The sequence below is a fragment of the Palaemon carinicauda genome, chromosome 11, assembly GCF_036898095.1.
Source record: "Palaemon carinicauda isolate YSFRI2023 chromosome 11, ASM3689809v2, whole genome shotgun sequence".
In the NCBI taxonomy this organism is placed as follows: domain Eukaryota; kingdom Metazoa; phylum Arthropoda; class Malacostraca; order Decapoda; family Palaemonidae; genus Palaemon; species Palaemon carinicauda.
Window position 1 is genome coordinate 68,446,454 of NC_090735.1, and position 21,841 is coordinate 68,468,294.

Genomic DNA, 21,841 nt, shown 5'->3' on the forward strand with positions numbered 1-21,841 from the left:
GGGGTATTAGTTTGTTGAGTGTAGTTGGAAAAGTGTATGGTAGAGTACTGATTAATAGGATTAAGAATAAAACAGAGAATGCAATCTTAGAAGTACAGGGTGGTTTTAGAAGAGGTAGGGGTTGTATGAATCAGATTTTTACAGTTAGGCAGATATGCGAGAAATATTTAGCAAAAGGTAAGTATGTGTATGTTGCGTTTATGGATCTGGAGAAAGCTTGATAGAGGTGATAGGGAAGCAATGTGGAATGTGATGAGGTTATATAGAGTTGGTGGAAGGTTGTTGCAAGCAGTGAAAAGTTTCTACAAAGGTAGTAAACCATGTGTTAGGATGGGAAATGAAGTGAGTGATTGGTTTCCGGTGAGAGTGGGACTGAGACAGGGATGTGTGATGTCATCGTGGTTGTTTAATTTGCATGTTGATGGAGTGGTGAGAGACGTGAATGCTCGAGTCCTTGGACGAGGATTGAAACTGGTAGACAAGAATGACCATGAATGAGAGGTAAATCAGTTGTTGTTTGCGGATGATACTGTACTGGTAGCAGACACGGAAGAGAAGCTTGGCCGATTAGTGACAGAATTTGGAAGGGTGTGTGAGAGAAGGAAGTTGAGAGTTAATGTGGGTAAGAGTAAGGTTATGAGATGTACGAGAAGGGAAGATGGTGCAAGGTTAAATGTCATGTTGAATGGAGAGTTACTTGAGGAGGTGGATCAGTTTAAGTACTTGGGGTCTGTTGTTGCAGCAAATGGTAGAGTGGAAGCAGATGTACGTCAGTGAGTGAATGAAGGATGCAAAGTGTTGGGGGCAGCTAAGGGAGTAGTAAAAAATAGAGGGTTGGGCATGAATGTAAAGAGAGTTCTGTATGAGAAAGTGATTGTACCAACTGCGATGTATGGATCGGAGTTGTGGGGAATGAAAGTGACGGAGAGACAGAAATTGAATGTGTTTGAGATGAAGTGTCTAAGGAGTATGGCTGGTGTATCTCGAGTAGATAGGGTTAGGAATGAAGTAGTGAGGGTGAGAATGGGTGTAAGAAATGAGTTAGCAGCTAGAGTGGATATGAATGTGTTGAGGTGGTTTGGCCATGTTGAGAGAATGGAAAATGGCTGTCTGCTAAAGAAGGTGATGAATGCAAGAGTTGATGGGAGAAGTACAAGAGGAAGGCCAAGGTTTGGGTTGATGGATGGAGTGAAGGAAGCTCTGGGTGATAGGAGGATAGATGTGAGAGATGAAAGAGAGCATGCTAGAAATAGGAATGAATGGCGAGCGATTGTGACACAGTTCCGGTAGGCCCTGCTGCTTCCTCCAGTGCCTTGGATGACCGCGGAGGTAGCAGCAGTAAGGGAGTCAGCATTATGAAGCTTCATCGCTGGTGGATAATGTGGGAGGGTAGGCTGTGCCACCCTACCAGTACCAGCCGAACTCGGTTGAGTCCCTTGTCAGGCTGGGAGGAACATAAGAGAGGAGACGTCCCCTTTTTTGTTTCATTTGTTTGATGTCGGCTACCCTCCAAAATTGGGGGAAGTGCCTTGGTATATGTATGTATGTATAAGTTATCTAAATTCCTGTTATATCCTGGCCAGTATTGGTAATAAATCCACAGGAAGAAACCACCAAAATGCACTGAAACTTATCACAACATGGAAGAAGGTGAGTGTTGAACCGATGCAACCGAGAACTGAAATAACAGAGGCTCTGGATTTTCCCTGCTTTGCTTCTGGCCATTACCTGCTAGAGTGTTTCATTACCTTAAAAGAGGGATGTGTTTAGTGCAAGAAAATAGATTTTTTTTTATTCTAAGGGTAAATGTTGATAAAACAAGCTTCTATAGAAGCAATATGAACATTAGGGAAGGTTCACAGAAATTACATATACTGTATACAATCATATAGGGATTACAAAAGTGGATATTATGGAACATGAGTGGCACACAATCAAAAGTACATACCATTACCATCAGTTAACCCAGCTGCTACCTCTTTCATACGGCGGGCTTCTTCCCTGCGCTTAGCCATTTCCTCCTCAGAAATTGAACTCTTTATATTCTGGACGTGAAACCCTTGTTTACCTTCAGATTTTTCATCCTGAAAGTTCTTTCTTTGAACACCAAATATCTGAAATTAGAGATTCTTCAAAATACCAATTCCAGAATATAAGGGAAACTTAATTCTAAATCAATAGTATTAATGTACTGTATTATCTTAATCAGTTTTCGAGCATAATGAATATCAATTCCACACCTGGAAGTGGAGAGACCAGATATCTCCCTTGTATATTAAAGAGCAAGTATCTGGTTATGTGTATGTATGTATGTATGTATGTATGTGTGTATATATATATATATATATATATATATATATATGTATATATATTCTTACAAAGCTGGTCTAATATAGAGTAAATACAGAAGTTTAATAATGATTTTGTTTATATTTTATATTGTTTTCATATATGCGTTGCAGAGACGAATAGCCAGCTCTTAAAACAAGCTCCTCTCGTGTAGACGTAGGTGTGAGATGTAAATTACGTAAAACTTTCGTCGTTAATTTCATTGTATTCTTAATTCAACTTAATATATGTAAATTTTCGTTACTTTTAAAAATTAACTTTTTATTTCACGTAATTTTGTTACAAAGTCTTATGTATTCTATTTGAGTGTTGTGGGATTCGTGCGAGACATGAACAAGGGCTTATGTAATGTTCTTTTATATTTTATGAGGTACTGTGTCAAGTTTGAAAGAGAATAGGCAATTGTTTTGGGGAACCAGGTGCTTTGGAAATTTTGCAAAGGAACTAGTGATAGGACATTATCTTTATTTTATTTTGGGGACAAAGGGTGGGCGGAGTTAGCTGAGAGAGTCAGTTGTTGTTTGCGGATGATACTGTACTGGATGCAGACGAGGAATAGAAGCTTGGCCGATTAGTGACAGAATTTAGAAGGGTGTGTGAGAGAAGGAAGTTGAGAGTTAATGTGGGTAAGAATAAGGTTATGAGATGCATGGGAAGGGAAGGTTGTGCGAGGTTGAATGTCATGTTGAATAGAGAGTTACTTGAGGAGGTGGATCAGTTTAAGTACTTGGGGTCTGTTGTTGCAGCAAATGGTGGAGTGGAAGCAGATGTACGTCAGTGAGTGAATGAAGGATGCAAAGTGTTGGGGGCAGTTAAGGGAGTAGTAAAAAAATAGAGGGTTGGGCATGAATGTAAAGAGAGTTCTGTATGAGAAAGTGATTGTACCAACAATGATGTATGGATTGGAGTTGTGGGGAATGAAAGTGACGGAGAGACAGAAATTGAATGTGTTTGAGATGAAGTGTCTAAGGAGTATAGCTGGTGTATCTCGAGTAGATAGGGTTAGGAATGAAGTAGTGAGGGTGAGAACGGGTGTAAGAAATGAGTTAGCAGCTAGAGTGGATATGAATGTGTTGAGGTGGTTTGGCCATGTTGAGAGAATGGAAAATGGCTGTCTGCTGAAGAAGGTGAAAGAATGAGTTACTAAATATTGTATGAACAATTTAATATCTTTGAATCTTTTCTGAGTTATTAAATTCATGCAATTTAACATCTTTATATCTTTTGATATTTTGATTATAAAATAAATTTTTGAATATACTTACCCGGTGAATATATAATAGCTGACGTCTCGGACGGCTCAACAGAAACACAAAAACTCGCGAGCGATCGCCATGAAGGTTGCGGGTGTGCCCACCAGCGCCAACTATCGGCCAGATACCGCATATACATGTAAACAGCCTCAGTTCTTCTCATTCCGCTGGGTCTCTATCGGGGAGGAAGGGAGGGCCTATAATTTATATATTCACCGGGTAAGTATATTCAAAAATTTATTTTATAATCAAAATATCATTTTTAAATATTAAACTTAGCCAGTGAATATATAATAGCTGATTCACACCCATGGTGGTGGGTAGAGACCAGTATTAATACAGTTTACGGCGTATATGCTTAGAGTTTTTGACAGTTATATCATAACAAAACCCAAATAAATATAGGTACCTGGTAAGGAAGCTGACTCTGACGATTACTCTGCCTTGTTAGTCCGCTTTCCTCACGAAGCCCAGCCATCCTCTCAGGATGCTGAAAAGACTTCCAGGAGCTGAAGTATCCAGGGCGACAACCCATACAACAGGACCTCATCAAAACCCTTAATCTGGGCGCTCTCAAGAAATGACTTGACCACCCGCCAAATCAACCAGGATGCGAAAGGCTTCTTAGCCTTCTGTACAACCCAAAACAAGATTAAAAACATTTCAAGAGACAGATTAAAAGGATATTGGAATTAAGGGAATGTAGTGGTAGAACCCTCACCTACTACTGCACTCGCTGCAACGAATGGACCCAGTGTGTAGCAGTCCTCATAAAGAGTCTGGACATCTTTTAAGTAAAATGACGCGAATACCGACTTGCTTCTCCAAAAGGTCGCGTCCATAATACTTCGCAGAGATCTGTTTTGCTTAAAGGCCACGGAAGTTGCTATAGCTCTTACTTCGTGCGTCTTAACCTTAAGCAAGCAACGGTCTTTTTCACTCAAGTGAGAATGAGCCTCTCGGATTAAAAATCTAATAAAATACGACAAAGCATTCTTTGACATAGGCAATGATGGCTTCTTAACTGAGCACCACAAGGCCTCAGATCCACCTCGTAAGGATTTGGTACGAGCTAAATAAAACGTAAGATCTCTAACTGGACACAGTACTCTATCAAGCTCGTTGCCTACGATCTCTGACAGGCAAGGTATATCAAATGACTTAGGCCAAGGACGAGAAGGCAGTTCATTTTTGGCCAAGAAACCAAGCTGAAGTGAACATGTGGCTTTATCTGTGGAAAAGCCGATGTTCCTACTGAAGGCATGGATCTCACTGACCCTTTTAGCCGAAGCCAAGCACACTAAGAAAAGCGTCTTGAGGGTGAGATCCTTCAGGGAGGCTGAATGTAATGGCTCAAACCTGTCGGACATTAGGAACCTTAGGACCACGTCTAAGTTCCATCCAGGAGTTGCCATACGACGCTCCTTAGAGGTCTCGAAAGACTTAAGGAGATCTTGGAGATCTTTATTATTAGAAAGATCTAAGCCTCTATGTCTGAATACAGACGCCAACATGCTCCTGTACCCCTTAATAGTGGGCGCTGAGAGGGAGCGAACATTTCTCAGATGTAGGAGAAAGTCTGCGATTTGGGCTACAGAGGTACTGGAAGAGGAAATAGATGCTGACTTGCACCAGTCTCTAAAGACTTCCCACTTCGACTGGTATACTTTGATGGTAGAAGCTCTCCTAGCTCTCGCAATCGCTCTGGCTGCCTCCTTCGAAAAGCCTCGAGCTCTTGAGAGTCTTTCGATAGTCTGAAGGCAGTCAGACGAAGCGCGGGGAGGCTTTGATGAAGATCCCTTACGTGGGGCTGCCGTAAGAGATCTATCCTTAGAGGAAGACTCCTTGGAACATCTACCAGCCATTGAAGTACCTCTGTGAACCACTCTCTCGCGGGCCAGAGGGGAGCAACCAACGTCAACCTTGTCCCTTCGTGAGAGGCGAACTTCTGCAGTACCTTGTTGACGATCTTGAACGGTGGGAATGCGTACGCGTCCAGGTGAGACCAGTCCAGTAGAAAAGCATCTATGTGGGTCGCCTCTGGATCTGGGACTGGCGAGCAATAGGTCGGGAGCCTTTTGGTCAACGAGGTGGCAAAGAGGTCTATGGAGGGTTGACCCCAAGTCACCCAAAGACTCTTGCACACGTCCTTGTGGAGGGTCCATTCCGTGGGGATCACCTGACCTCTCCGACTGAGACAGTCTGCCAAGACGTTCAAGTCCCCCTGGATGAATCTTGTCAACAGGGAGATGCCTCGATTTTTTGACCAGATGAGGAGGTCCCTTGCGATGACGAACAGTGTGTGGGAGTGAGTGCCTCCTTGCTTGGAGATGTACGCCAATGCTGTGGTGTTGTCTGAATTGACCTCTACCACTTTGTTTCGAAGAATGCTCTCGAAACTCATCAAGGCCAAGTGAACCGCTAATAGCTCCTTGCCGTTGATGTGCATGCTCTTCTGAACCGACGTCCAAAGACCCGAACATTCCCGACCGTCCAGAGTCGCTCCCCAACCCAAATCTGACGCGTCTGAGAACAACACGTGGTTTGGGTTCTTGACTGCCAGGGACAGACCCTCTCTCAGACTTATGTTGCTGTCCCACCAGTTCAGGCATGCTTTTACTGGCTCGGAGACCGGGATTGATACAGCTTCTAAAGTCTTGCTCTTGTTCCAGTGTGAGTCTAGATGGAACTGGAGAGGGCGAAGGTGAAGTCTCCCTAGCGAGACAAACTGCTCCAGGGATGACACAGAGTCCCTACGAGGCTCATCCAACTTCTTACTGAACAACGGTCTTTTTTCAGCATGAGTCGGACTTTGAGCAGGGCTTGCTCTATTCGGGTGGCAGACGGAAAAGCCCGAAAAACTAGACTGCGAATCTCCATCCCCAAATAGAGAATCGTCTGGGATGGAATCAGTTGAGACTTTTCTAAGTTTACCAACAGTCCCAACTCCTTTGCCAGACCCAACGTCCAGTGAAGGTCCTGCAGACAGCGATGACGGGACGATGCTCTGAGAAGCCAGTCGTCCAAGTACAGGGAGGCTCGAATTCCCGATGAATGAAGGAATTTTGCCACATTCCTCATGAGCCTCGTAAACACGAGAGGAGCAGGGCTGAGGCCGAAGCACAGTGCTCGAAACTGGTACACCACATTCCTGTAAACAAACCTCAGATACGGTTGAGAATCCGGGTGTATAGGAATGTGGAAGTACGCATCCTGCAGGTCGAGAGAGACCATCCAGTCTCCCTCTCTGACCGCTGCTAGGACGGACTTCGTGGTCTCCATCGTAAATTTTGTTTTCGTAACAAAAACGTTGAGCGCACTGACGTCCAGCACTGGCCTCCAACCTCCCGTATGCTTTGGGACTAGGAAGAGACGGTTGTAAAATCCCGGTGATCGAAGGTCCGAGACTTTCACCACCGCTCCCTTCTCTAGCAACAGAGACACCTGGTGATGTAGAGCTTGTCTCCTTGACTCCTCTCGATACCTGGGAGAGAGGTCTAGAGGAACTGTTACTGGAGGAGGTCTGCGTACAAAAGGTATTTTGTACCCCTCCTTGAGCAACAACACAGACTCTTGGTCTGCACCCCTCTTCTCCCAGGCCTGCCAGAAGTTGTTCAGTCTGGCCCCTACCGCTGTCTGAGGACGTGAGCAGTCAGACTCTGCCACGGGAGGACTTGGATCCTCTCCTCTTGCCTCTCTTTCCGTCGGCACGAGCGCCTCCCCTGCTGGGAGCTCTGCCACGAAAGGGCGGGATAAACCTAGATGCAGGAGTATCGATTCTGGGTCTCACAACAAAGGATGAAGAAGGAGCTCCCTTGCGAGCAGAAGAAGCCATCAGGTCATGTGTATCCTTCTGTACAAGCGAAGCAGCAATGTCCTTGATCAGCTGTTGAGGAAACAAGGCAGCCGATAAGGGAGCAAAGAGAAGCTCCGATCTTTGACAGGGAGTAACTCCTGCTGAAAGGAAAGAGCAAAGGGTTTCCCTCTTCTTCAGGACTCCAGACGTAAAGGTGGAGGCAAGCTCATTGGAGCCATCGCGGATGGCTTTGTCCATACAAGACATAATAAGCAAGGAAACATCCTGGTCGGCAGACGAGATCTTCCTGCTTAATGCTCCTAGAGACCAATCTAGAAAGTTAAAAACTTCGAAGGCCCTGTAAACCCCTTTAAGGAGATGGTCAAGGTCCGAGGAGGACCAACAAATTTTAGAGCGTCTCATGGCCAGGCGACGGGGAGAGTCTACGAGGCTTGAGAAGTCACCATGGGCAGAGGCAGGGACTCCCAAGCTGAGAACTTCTCCCGTGTCATACCAGACGCTCGCTCTAGAAGCTAGTTTAAAAGGAGGGAGGCAAAGGCCGTCTTCCCCAAACTCCTCCTGGTAACCAACCAGTCGCCTAGTAGACGTAAAGCCCTCTTAGAAGAGCGAGAGAGCACTAGCTTAGTAAAAGAAGGCTTGGCAGCAGCTAAGCCTAGCGCAAACTCAGACGGAGGCGAACGAGGAGCAGCAGTAACAAAATGGTCTGGGAAAAGATCCTTAAAAATCATCATGATTTTCTTAAAATCCATAGAAGGTTGCGCAGCCTTAGGCTCTTCCACGTCTGATAAAACATCCAAAGGATTATCAGTAGGCGGAGGATCAGCAACATCCTCATCTGAAGGAACCTCATCTGAAGGAACCTCGTCCGACAATTGATGAGTCTCAAGCAAGGGAGAGACCTGCCGTGGTGGCAATGCTTGACAAGCAAAGTCCACACGCAAAGGAGCATCAGTAGCAGTCAAGGAAGCTACGTCATGTAACTGCTTAAAGGACTGACCAGCAACAACAACAGGAGCGGGAGGACGCTCGACGTCAAGTCGAGACTGCCTAGATTGAGCAGTTAAAACAACCCTTGACTGCGGTGCTAGACGCTCAACGTCAAAACAAGGCAACTGAGCTGGTTGGCGAACGTCCTGAACGTCAACACGAGCATGCGGCAGCGGCTGAACGTCAACACGAGACTGCGGCAGCGGCTGAAAGTCAACACGGGACTGCATCGAGTGAGGCTCCAAGTCACGTGACTGACGTGACAAACTACCGACATCACGTTTCGGAACGTCAACAGGACGAGTAAAGGCTCGTTTGGGCGGCTGATGGCCAGGCTCTCGATCAGCGTAACGGCGAGGATCATCGTGAACCTGCTCAACGGTATACTCCTCCATAAGGGAGGCAAGCTTATTCTGCATATCCTGCAGGACAACCCATTTAGGATCAACGGGAGTCGGTACGGGCCGAGACGATGGTAACGTCTGTGATGGCAAAACGTTGCCTTTACTGAGACTCTCGGAGCCCGTGTTACGCTTTCGTTTAAGCGGCGAGCAGTCTTCCGATGACTGCACAGGGTCAGAGCTGTCCCAATGGCTACAGCCAGGACGCTGGACCTGTCCTGAAGGGACTGACTTCCGCTTTAAGGGTCTAGAAACTTTGCTCCAAGGTTTCTTTCGCGAGAAGCCTTCGGATGACGAGGAGAAAACAGCCTCGCTCGTCTTATGGTAGGGGCGGTCTTGACGAGACACGCCCGATACCATGGAGGGAACGTCTGTTCGTTGGTTAAAGCCTCTCGTCCCCATAAGTCCTACGACATTACTTCTCCCTGGTGCATGGGAGCCTGAAAGAGGTCTCGGACTAGGAGAACGACAAGCACGAACAGACGAACCCTCGGTCGCAACACTAAAAACACTTTGCGCACTAATCACTTTATCCCCACGATTTTCTAATGTGGCACTCTGACACTTTAACACATTTACATCCGCCATGAGTTGATTACGGTCCGATGCTAAAGACTCAACTCTCTCGCCCAAAGCTTGAATGGCAAGCAACATATCCCGCATGGATGGTTCATGAGTGCTAGTAGAGGGTTCAGGTACAACTACTACAGGGGAAGGATTAGGTTCAGGGGCATGGGAAGAGGAAAAATCCAATGATCTAGAGGAGCTTCTCCTCACCCTATCTCTCTCAAGCTTACGAGAATACTTATCAAACTCTAGCCAGTCGAATTCCGAAAGTACCACGCACTCATCACACCGATCTCCTAATTGGCAGGTTTTACCCCGGCAATTAGAACACACGGTATGTGGGTCGAGAGAGGCCTTTGGAAGACGTTTGTTACAATCCCTAGCATTACATTTACGAAATTTAGGAATCGGAGAAGGGTCAGCCATTTTGAAAAGTCAAAGAAAATCCAAAAACAATCCAAAGTCATCAACAATAAACGCTATCCAAAAAAGGGTTCAAGAGTTTTAATTGAAGAGAAAAACACCTGCACTGCGAAAGCTCAAAACCAAAAAGAAGTACTTCACCAAGAATGACGAAAAACTCCAGGTCAACAGCGAGTAACGGAATCAACTTGTCGACAAGACCGACAGAGAAGAACTGAGGCTGTTTACATGTATATGCGGTATCTGGCCGATAGTCGGCGCTGGTGGGCACACCCGCAACCTTCATGGCGATCGCTCGCGAGTTTTTGTGTTTCTGTCGAGCCGTCCGAGACGTCAGCTATTATATATTCACCGGCTAAGTTTAATATTTAAAATCATGCAATTTAACATCTTTATATCTTTTCTGAAGTAAATATGGACAAGTAAATTTTTGGCAAAAAGGGGGAGGGTGGCTATAGTCGCCCCTGCCCCCTACTCCTATGCCCATACATGTAGTTCGCTGACTTTCTTTGCAGAGGCTAAAGCAAGCAGAAACGCCGTCTTCAAAGTGAGGTTTCAGTTAGTTGCATGGCGTAATGGTTCATAGGGAGGTCCTTTTAAGGACCTCAAAATGTGGATCAGAGATCAGGCCTCCAGGAAGGAGGCCTGATCTCTGACAGAGCAAATAATCTCATAACTCCGTATGAGTAAGGAAAGCTTCAACGAAGAGGAAATATCCACTCCTTTCAGCATAAAGTCGGGGCTCGTTGAGTGATAGCCTTTCACCGCCGAAACTGAAAGAAGCTTCCCCTCCCGAAGGTATACAAGGAACTCTGCTATTAGTGGAATACTGTAGTGGAATCAAGGAGAGATATTCCTTTCACAACACCAACCACAAAAGATTGTCCATTTTGCCTGGTACACAGAGGCTGAAGACCTACGCAAGTATCTGGACATTCTCTAAGCAACTTCTTGTGAAAAGCCCTTCTGAGAGAGGAGACACTGGATAGTCTCCTGGCGTGAACTCGAAGCGACTGCACGGTTCTGTGGATGATGTTTGCGTGTGGTTGTTTGAATAGATCTGGTCATGGAGGGAGTTCTCAAGTAGATCTAATAAAAGATGCAGGAGGTCTGGGAACCATTCTACATGATGCCAAAGCCTGGCTACATTAGATTTTTGGATGCTCTGGTTTTGTTGAGCAATCTTCTCATCAGACAAAACGAGGGAAAGGCATACACGTCGATGTTGTTCCACTATTTTTGAAATGCATCCTTCCATAGAGCCTGAGGGTCCATGACTGGGGAGCAGTACAGCAGAAGCTTGCTGTTCAGAGATGTTGCAGACAGGTCTACAGTTAGGGAACCCCATAAAGTAAGGACTTGTTGACTATCAGAGGATTCAAAGACCATTTGAAGCCTACTATCCGAGTCGCTCTGGTCAGATTGTCCGTGAGCACATTTCTTTGCTTGGAATGAAGCGAGCTGACAGGGACACTGAATGTTCTTCCGACCATCTGAGAATCTCAACTGCAAAGATGGCATAGAGGCTGCAAAAAGGTACCGCCTTGTTTGTTTATGAAAGCCACCACTGTGGTGTTGTCACTCATTAAAACCAGAGTGGCCTGCCAGGAACTGTTGGAACTGATTAAGAGCTAGGTATGCTGCTCTCATTTCTAGGAGATTTAAGCGCTGGTACCTTTCAGATTCTGACCAAAGGACAGAGATCGTGTGATGCAGCAAGTGGGTCTCCCATCCTTCTTTTGATGCATCTGTATAGAGCATCAAGTCCAGAGGAGGGACAAGAAGATTTTTACCTCTGCAGAGGTTTTTGTCTGCCATCCACCAAAGCAGGTATGTTACTTGTTCCTGAGTAATTGGCGCTCAACTGTCCTTTTTTTAAAAAACTGGCGCTTGAGACAGTGTGATCCTATACGCCTCATATATAATCATGACATTAAAAGGAAAAAATATGCTATGATCTGTTGTTTATTTACTGAAATGAAAGAAAACTATATCTCTAATTTTTTTATGTATAGTAGCATTGTGCTTATGTACATACACACAATACAGTACTGTTCATTGTTTTTTCAACTTAAAAATGTGCTTATTGATATAAAATAGGGGAGCAGGATCTTACGGCGGTATCTAGCACAAGGTAGGGAGATAACCAATGGGATAGCAGTACGATGATGGAAAAATTGGAGTTTGGTGGCGCACAAATTTTAAAATTATTCTTGGGACTGGGCGAATCTTGTTTCATATCATGAAAGTTTCTTTGTATTTAGCGGTGAAAAAATCTTTGCTTCTTGTTTCTTATCATGCATATTTCATATATGGAAACTTTTGTATCAAGTGGCATCACTGTACATTCATTCATCCTACATATATCCATTTATGCAAAAATACTTATTAACTTGAATTCTGTGATTAAACTCTTTTAAATAAGCATGAAGAATATGGCAAAAACATTTCATACTATCAATTGAAGCAAAATGCACTGAGAACCAACAGATATTCAGTAACAACTCCAAAAGAATACATAAAGGTAAGTTCTACATTTAAAAGAGAGAGAGAGAGAGAGAGAGAGAGAGAGAGAGAGAGAGAGAGAGAGAGAGAGAGAGAGAGAGAGAGAGAGAGAGTGTTATAATACTGTACACATATTTTTTGTTATTGAAAGACTATTGAAGAGTGAAAGAACAGATCAATTTAGCTAGGTGATACTACAGAATTTTCTAACACCTAAAAAAGATATTGAAAAAACAATTACCTTTGATACATAAACAATAAGAGGAGCATTTTCCTCACTAGAGCAATTTACAAATGCATTTTGAAGTTGCTGACTTTTCTCTGGAAGTGAATCAAACCTCTGAGTAGCCGAACACATCAGCTTCATTGCCCGTTCTTTACTGATGCTAGCTGCACTTGGCAAGTGATCCACTACCATTTCTGTAACAAAAAAGAATATCAGAAAATCTTTATAAATCCATTGCTCTTCTGACAATATGCAACATACCAGCTATCATTTATTTCATAACTCAACCATACCAATGTCACTAACTATTTGTAAATAAAATATCAGGTAGGTGAGTATCAGCTAATTTATGTCTTAAACAACATAATGCCTGCAGTATTTAGGATTATTTTAGTGTCCTTCAGCCCAGTCAGAAATGTTGTGACATTAATTGTCATTAATTATATTCAGTCTCATTTTAACAAGCAGTGTACAACACCTTTGTGAGTCAGGTGTTTATATTTCTATGACACAAATGATAAGATGATGTGATATAAGAAAAACTAGCAAATATGCAGGATCACACTTCAGTCTATTAAAAACCTAGAATAACTTTCAATGAATAAAGTGTTAGTGTTGTATATTTAAAAAAAATTCATTCTTTGTCATTACACACGATGGATGCTTCAAGCACTGTCAATGTGAACAGTAAATATTGCAATTCTCTTTCCCTTATCTTATCAGGAAAAATAAAATATGCAGGGATCTTATCCTGAGGCGGCAATTTGGAACAAGACGGATGAGAGAGGTCAGATGGCCTAACAGACTCAACCAGCGAGAGGCTGGAAGAACTTCTTTTCTGAGGAAAGGTGCGGCTGTGTACTCTTTCGACTGATGGGAATGACTTTCTTTTGGATGGTGTCAATGATCATACTGAGGTATACTAGTCTTTGGGAAGGTTGCAGTAATGACTTTTCGTGATTTATCAGAACCCCCAGGTCCTGACAAAACTCAAGAAGCACGTACCAGGGACGAAGAAGGGTCATCTCCGAGTCTGCTATGATCAGACAGTTGTCTAGATATCTGAGAAGACGGATGCCGTTCCTTTGAGACCAAGATGACACTAGGGTGAACATTCTGGATAATACCTGAGGAGCTGTCGTACGACCGGAGAATAGAACCTTGAACTAGTATGTCTTTTCCTTGTGTATGAATCTTAGATACTTCCTTGAAGACAGATGGATTGGGATCTGGTAGTATGCATCCTTCAGATCCAGTGTACGCATGAAGTCCCTTGGATGAACCGCTTGGATAACTGTGTCTGCCGTCTCCATTCTGAACCGAGTCTGTTAACAAACTTGTTCAGAGGGGAAAGATCGATGACTGATCTCCAGCCTCGTCGCCTTTTTCACAAGAAAAATTTGACTGTAGAAGCCTGGGGACCCATCCACAACCTCTTGGAGAGCACCCTTCTGCAGCATGGTCTGGACTTCGGCCCTGAGGGTCACCTCCTTTGTGTATCCCTTCGCATAGAAGCTTAGATGCACTGGATCCCGAGTCAGAGGGGGGAGAGGTTGATTGAACGGAATGCGATACCTTCCGACGATCACTTTAACTGTCCAGGGTTCTGCCCTGTGGAGCTGCCACCTCTACTAGTGCCACTGTAAGCATCCTCCCACAGGTGGTAGGTGAGGAGGAAGGCCTTTCCTATTGGGAGTGACCACCTCGGCCACCACCCTTTCTTCTCTTATTTCCTCTGAAGGACTTGGACCCTTTCTGGCCTTTGGATGGAAAGGGCCGCTTAGATACCTTAGAAGGTCTGGAGGACCTAGAAGTAGATGGGTGAGAAGAGGAAGGTTCTTGCTGAGTCTGGGAAGATTGGGAAGGTCTACCATAGAGCCTCGATGTCATGGCCCTATGGAAGAGAGAACCGTTCGACAATTTCCTCCATCGCTCAGCATCCCTCTCTATCTCTTCCGGAATGAAGAGATGAACCCTCAAGGGTGGAATTCCTCAACCGGGAGACCTCCACCTTCGGCACCTGCTTGTGGAACTTACCTATGTCGGTATCCCTTTGTCTCGAGAATGGCCTTTGCCCACAGGTTGACGATGTGGTGCAATAAAAACCCAAGAGTTCGGGTACCTGACAACAGGAAAGGCTCTACAGTTTTCCTGACCGACTCCTTTGAAAGATCGTGGGAGTGAACCATGAAGCCTAAGGATCCTAGACATGGATCAAGCCATGAAGCAGCCTGCATGGCGTACTTCGCACCTCTCTCCAGACTCACATCCAGTCTGGGGTAGGTCAGGGTCGTCAACGGAATCGCTGGAAGGACCCAAAGGACCATCTCTGTGCCTAAGCCATTCTAGCTTCCTGTGCCGCAGCGTTCTTGGGTTTTGTCTTAATATCCTTCGATTCCCTACGCACAGGACGTTCCCCCGCAGTCTTAGGAGGGGGAACCTGCGAGGTTTTTGAGACACTTGACGACGGTTTGGCAGGAGCTGAAGGCTCCTCCTCTGGAGAAGGTACGGAAACTGGACATTGGTCCGGGGGCACTACTTCAATGTCTTAAGGGTTGAAGGGATGGATCGTAATCTCCCAGGGCGAGCCTATGCCCCTACTCGTCCTAGGGAGGATGATGTCGGCGTGAGGTGATTTTATGCCTCTCATCCTCCTTGTCTGTCTTTTAGAAATGACCTCCTTTGCCTTCACTGGCGTAGAGGGTAAGTTGGCCATATAAGAGACAGATGGATTAGGACCTTCAGCAAGCGATCGGGATGGAGGTGAACTGTGTACTTTGTCTGCCGTCGACTTACTTCTAAGGTCGTGACTCCCAACTGATGAACTTGACGAGGGTTCCAGGGGGATCCTAGGGGTTACCTTGACAGGAACAGTCAGAGGTTGTGGCGGTGGAGGAGCCACGTTCAGAGACTTCAGCAGGGTGGAGATGAACGTATTCACTCATGGAGGAAGTTCTGATCCTCTAGGTATACACTGGAATTTCCTAGGAGAGTGTCCTTTCATTGCAACTCTAGAATGAGCTCCAGTCGAAGGAGGTGATAACCTCTGAGGCAGAGGAACACGTTCCCTCGGACGTGAAGGAAGTTCCGGCCTAATAAGTACGTTAGCGAACCTATTAGGAGGCTCCTTGAAACCCTCTGGAAAGGGTGTCGGTCTTCTGCTGGAGGTGGAAGATAGTGAGGGTCAAGGTGAATGTGTTAGTGCTACAATTGGTCGCAGTTCCGACACATCTGCTCGTGAATTGCTCACAGATATAGCTGATTTGCTAGTGAAATCACAAACTTTCACATGCAAAATGATATTTTAATTATAAAATAAATTTTTGAATATACTTACCCGGTGAATATATAGCTGCAACTCTGTTGCTCGACAGACAAAAAACTGTACAAAAAAACTCGCCAGCGATCGCTATACAGGTTGCGGGTGTGCCCATCAGCGCCAACTGTCGGCCAGATACCAAACTCCATGTAAACAAAGACTCAATTTTCTCCTCATCCCACTGCGTCTCTATTGGGGAGGAAGGGAGGGTCGTTTAATTTATATTCACCGGGTAAGTATATTCAAAAATTTATTTTATAATTAAAATATCATTTTTAAATATTTAACTTAGCCGGTGAATATATAGCTGATTCACACCCAGGGTGGTGGGTAGAGACCAGTTAAATATGTTTACATCTTATGAGCTAAGAGTTTTTATTTCATTTTAGAAGTTATCAAAATAACAAAAACAAAATAAATAGGTACCTGGTAAGGAAGTCGACTTAGACGATTACTCTGCCTTATAAGTACGTCTTCCTTACGGAGCCTCGCGATCCTCTTAGGATGCTGACAGACCCCTAGGAGCTGAAGTATCAAGGGCTGCAACCCATACAACAGGACCTCATCAAACCCCTAATCTGGGCGCTCTCAAGAAATGACTTTGACCACCCGCCAAATCAACCAGGATGCGAAAGGCTTCTTAGCCTTCCGGACAACCCATAAAAAACAACATTTCAAGAGACAGATTAAAAGGATATGGAATTAGGGAATTGTAGTGGTTGAGCCCTCACCCACTACTGCACTCGCTGCTACGAATGGTCCCAGTGCGTAGCAGTTCTCGTAAAGAGACTGGACATCTTTCAAGTAAAATGACGCGAACACTGACTTGCTTCTCCAATAGGTTGCGTCCATTATACTTTGCAGAGATATATTTTGCTTAAAGGCCACGGAAGTTGTTACAGCTCTAACTTTGTGCGTCTTCACCTTAAGCAAAGTTCGGTCTTCCTCACTCAGATGTGAATGAGCTTCTCGTATTAACAATCTGATAAAGTCTGACCAAGCATTCTTTGACATAGGCAAGGATGGTTTCTTAACTGAACACCATAAAGCTTCAGATTGGCCTCGTAAAGGTTTAGTACGCTTTAAATAGAACTTAAGAGCTCTAACAGGGCATAAGACTCTTTCTAGTTCATTGCCTACGATCTCCGATAAGCTGGGAATATCGAAAGATTTAGGCCAAGGCCGAGAAGGCAGCTCATTTTTGGCTAGAAAACCAAGTTGCAGCGAACAAGTGGCTTTTTCCGACGAAAATCCGATGTTCTTGCTGAAGGCATGAATCTCACTGACTCTTTTAGCCGAGGCTAAGCATACCAGGAAAAGAGTCTTAAGAGTGAGATCTTTCAGGGAGGCTGATTGTAACGGCTCCAACCTGTCTGACATGAGGAATCTTAGTACCACGTCTAAATTCCATCCAGGGGTAGCCAAACGACGCTCCTTGGTGATCTCAAAAGACTTAAGGAGGTCTTGCAGATCTTTATGTTGGAAAGATCTAAGCCTCTATGCCGGAAGACCGATGCCAACATGCTTCTGTAGCCCTTGATAGTGGGAGCTGAAAGGGATCGTCCTTTTCTCAGGTATAAGAGAAAATCAGCTATTTGAGCTACAGAAAAGCCTCTAGCTCTCGAGAGTCTTTCGATAGTCTGAAGGCAGTCAGACGAAGAGCGTGGAGGCTTTGGAGTACCTTCTTTACGTGTGGCTGACGTAGAAGGTCTACCCTTAGAGGAAGACTTCTGGGAACGTCTACTAACCATCGAAGTATCTCGGTGAACCATTCTCTCGCGGGCCAGAGGGGAGCAACTAACGTCAACCTTGTCCCTTCGTGAGAGGCGAACTTCTGCAGTACCTTGTTGACAATCTTGAACGGTGGGAATGCGTAGAGATCCAGATGTGACCAATCTAGGAGGAAAGCATCTATATGTATTGCTGCTGGGTCCGGGACTGGAGAGCAATAGATTGGAAGCCTCTTGGTCAGCGAGGTTGCAAAGAGATCTATGGATGGTTTACCCCAAGTGGCCCAAAGTCTCTTGCACACATCCTTGTGGAGGGTCCATTCGGTTGGAATTACTTGCCCTTTCCGACTGAGACAATCTGCTATGACGTTCAAGTCGCCTTGGATGAACCTCGTTACTAGGGAGATGTCTTGACCTTTTGACCAGATGAGCAGGTCCCTTGTGATCTCGTACAACGTCAATGAGTGGGTACCTCCTTGTTTGGAGATGTACGCCAAGGCCGTGGTGTTGTCCGAGTTTACTTCCACCACTTTGCCTCGAAGGAGATACTCGAAGCTTTTCAAGGCCATATGAACTGCCAACAGCTCCTTGCAGTTGATATGCATGCTCCTCTGACTCGAGTTCCACAGACCTGAGCATTCCCGACCGTCCAGTGTCGCGCCCCAGCCCAAGTCCGATGCGTCCGAGAAGAGAACGTGGTGGGGAGTCTGAACAGCCAGGGGAAGACCCTCTCTTAGATTGATATTGTCCTTCCACCAAGTCAGACAAGACTTTATCTTTCCGGAAATCGGGATCGAGACCGCTTCTAGCGTCTTGTCCTTTTTCCAGTGAAAAGCCAGATGGTATTGAAGAGGACGGAGGTGTAGTCTTCCTAGTGATACAAACTGTTCTAGGGATGACAGCGTCCCCACCACTCATCCACAGCCTGACTGAGCAGCGTTCCTTCTTCAGCATCTTCTGGATGGATAGCAGGGCTTGATCTATTCTGGGGGCTGATCGTCTTGTTGTTCAGCAACGTCCTCATCAGATAGTTCCTCATCCGAAAACTGATGAGGAAACGGCAACGGAGTGGGCAACGTCTGGCTCGCGAGTCCGGTCGCACTGGTGCATGCGTGACGGAGCCGGACGCAACGTCATGGAATTGCTGCACAGTCTGTGAACTGTCAACAACCATGGGTGCGTGAGGAAGCACAGCGTCCACCCGAGACTGTCTAGACCGTCTGAGGTTGACGCACCACGTCAAAACAAGTCACCTCTGATGGTTGTTGAACGTCCTGAACGTCAACAACCACCTCCGAGCGTCGCTTAACGTCAACGTGCGGCTGGCAACCCACACTGGGTTGCATCAGTGGAGGAACCACCTCAACTGGTAGACGCGAGAAGGTTACCTCAGCGTCAACAGGACGCACAACCGACCGGTTGGAAGGTTGTTGGCCAGAAGGTTCGGTAGCAACCTTCTCCGCATTAAAGTCCTCTATCAAGGACGCAAGCTTGGACTGCATGTCTTGCAGCAAAGCCCATTTAGGGTCTACGGGAGCAGGTGCGGCAACAGACGGGGTTAGCGACTGAGGCGGTACCGCTTTCCATCCCTGAAAGCCTTGTTTATGCATGACATAATTGTACAGCAAAACTTCAAAGGCTCGAAAACAGCTGTGAAGTTGACCTGTAAAAAACTTGGAGCGTCTCCTGTCCAGGCGCCATGGAGAGTCTACGAGATTTGAGAAGTCTATCTGGGCAGAGGCAGGAACTCCCAAGCCGAGAACTTCTCTCGTGTCATATCAGACTCTCGCTCTATAAGCCAGTTTAAAAGAAGGGAAAGCAAAGGCTGTATCCCCCAAACTCCTCCTGGTGATAAACCAGTCGCCTAGCAGACGTAAAGCTCTCTAGGAGAGCGAGAGAGCACTAGCTTATAAACAACGGCTTCGAAGTAGCTAGGCCTAGTGTAAGCTCTGACGTTTAGGCGAACGAGGAGCAGCAGTTACAAAAAGATCCGGACAAAGATCCTTAAAAATCAGCATGATTTAATTAAAGTCCATAGAGGGCTAAGCAGCTTTAGGCTCCTCTCCGTCTGACAGAGTCCTCAAGGGAATATCAGTAGGAGGGGGAACAGCAACTTCCTCATCTAAAGGAACCTTGTCCAATAAAAGCTGAGTCTCAAGCAAGGGAGAGACCTACCGTGGTGGCAATGCTTTACAAGCAGAGTCCACACATACTGGTGCATTAGTAGCGGACCAGGACGCAACGTCATGTAACTGCTTGACAGTCTGTGAACTGTCAACAACTGAACTGTCAACAACAACAGGTGCGTGAGGACGCACAGCGTCCACTCGAGACTGCTTTGACTGCCTAGACTGAGCAGTCAAAACAACTCTAGAATGCGGAGGTTGACGCACAGCGTCAAAACAAGTCAACTCCGATTGTTAGCGAACGTCCTGAACGTCAACAGGAGCATCAGCAAGTGGCCTAACGTCCAAATGTGGCTGAAAATCCACACGAGACCGCATCGAGTGTGGTTCTAAACAACCTGACTGACGTGACTTAGCTACGCCAACGTCAACAGGATACACAAAGGAACGTTAGGTTGGCTGAAAGCCAGGATATCGATGAGATAAACGGCTAGACTCAACGGACTAATCGGCAGAATAGTCTTCCATAAGGGAGGCAAGCATATTCTGCATGTCTTGCCGTACAACCCATTAAGGATCAACGGAAATGGTTGCGGTAAGAGACGAGGGTAACGTCTGTGACCGCAACACTTTGCCAACAAAAAAGACTCTCGGAGTCTGTGTTACGCTTTTGTTAGGCGGCGAGCAGTTTTCCGATGACTGCATAGGGTCAGAGCTGTCCTAATGGCTGCAACCAGGACGCTGGACCTGTCCTGAAAGGACTGACTTTCGCTTAAGGGTCTCGAAACCTTGTTACAGGTTTCTTATGCGAAAAGCCTTCGGATGACGAGGAGAAAAACGTCTCTCTCGCCTTATGGTAGGGGAGATCTTGGTAAGATACACCCGATACCATAGAGGGAAACGTCTGTTCGCTGATCAAGGCCTCTCGAACCCATAAGTCGTACGACATTACTACTCCCCTGGGCTTGGGAGCTTGCAAGAGGTCCCGGACTAGGTAAACGACAGGCACGAACAGACGAACCCTCGGACGCAACACTGTAACACTTTGCGTAATATCCCTTTATCACTACGATTTTCTGTTTTGCACTTACTTCACTGAAATCGAAACTTTTACTGATTTCTACCTGAAGCACGCAATTCTACCCTCATCAATAGGTAGTAAATGCGAAATCAGGCGTATAATGCAAGCACATTAATACCAGCAAAAAAACAGTAAACATCTTTTAAGATAAAAAAATTCAGTGGTTGGGGAAGAGAATAAACACTAGTTCATTCAAAACTACGTTTTCAATCTCTCACCGTACATTGCCTGAGGACGAGAATAAAACTAAAAACGTTTTATCCTTTCTCCCCGTACAGAGACTAGGGACGAGAGTAACTCGAGAACAACGTTACCCGCTTGAACGGAACGTTTTCTCTCCTCTCTCTCCCTCCGTCTCTATCTCTCTCTCTCTTTCTCTCTTGATTTCGCACCTAAGAGAAGAGCCCAATTACGTTTCGTCAAAAAAACATGTTATTTGACCAAAGGAAAAAACTGAAAGGTTTTTCAATTAAAAAGTTCCTTTAAAATAGAATTTAAAACATTTAAGCTTTGAAAGAAGAATGAACAAAACGTCAGAATCGATTTACTCTTTCTGCAAAGTGAAACCGTGATACACTCTCTCTCTATCGTAACGATAGAGCGCAAACTGCGTAGCATAAATAAACTAAACGTTAGTTCATCTTTGAAAACAGTACGAAGACTAATCAAAGAAATTCTTTCATAAAATCTTTCATTTAAAAAGTTTTAAATCCTTAGCTCTTTAAAAGCTATTTACGATTTAAAGGGCTCAACGTTGATTAACTTCGGTTTCCAAGTTAGGACCGCCTACTCTCAGGAAGATCGCATATAAACAAAACATTAAAATTTATTTTTTATGTTTATTATAAATGGAAAGTTAATCGAAGAGGAAAATCTATAATTAATTTATAACGTGATAAGATAATTACTAAAAGCCTAAACACACTTCCGTCTAAGGGAAGGGTCGGCCATTTAAAAGTCAAAGAAAGTCCATACTCTCTTTGTCACCAAAAATTAAATCTATCCAAAACGAGTTCAAGATTTAAGATGAAGATGAAACACCTGCACTGCGAAAGCT

The 21,841-nt window shown here is 45.1% G+C and overlaps 1 protein-coding gene across 1 annotated transcript in view; it reads right to left on the bottom strand.

Moving 5' to 3' along the window:
- LOC137650050 (elongation factor-like GTPase 1) overlaps positions 1-21,841 on the bottom strand; it is a 132,023-nt gene that overhangs the window by 25,213 nt on the left and 84,969 nt on the right. Inside the window, exons 8-9 of the mRNA XM_068383080.1 lie at positions 12,544-12,722; positions 1,949-2,114 (exon numbers count right to left, since the gene is read on the bottom strand). Of these exons, the coding sequence (XP_068239181.1) occupies positions 1,949-2,114; positions 12,544-12,722 (345 nt within the window). The remainder of the gene's footprint in view (positions 1-1,948; positions 2,115-12,543; positions 12,723-21,841) is intronic.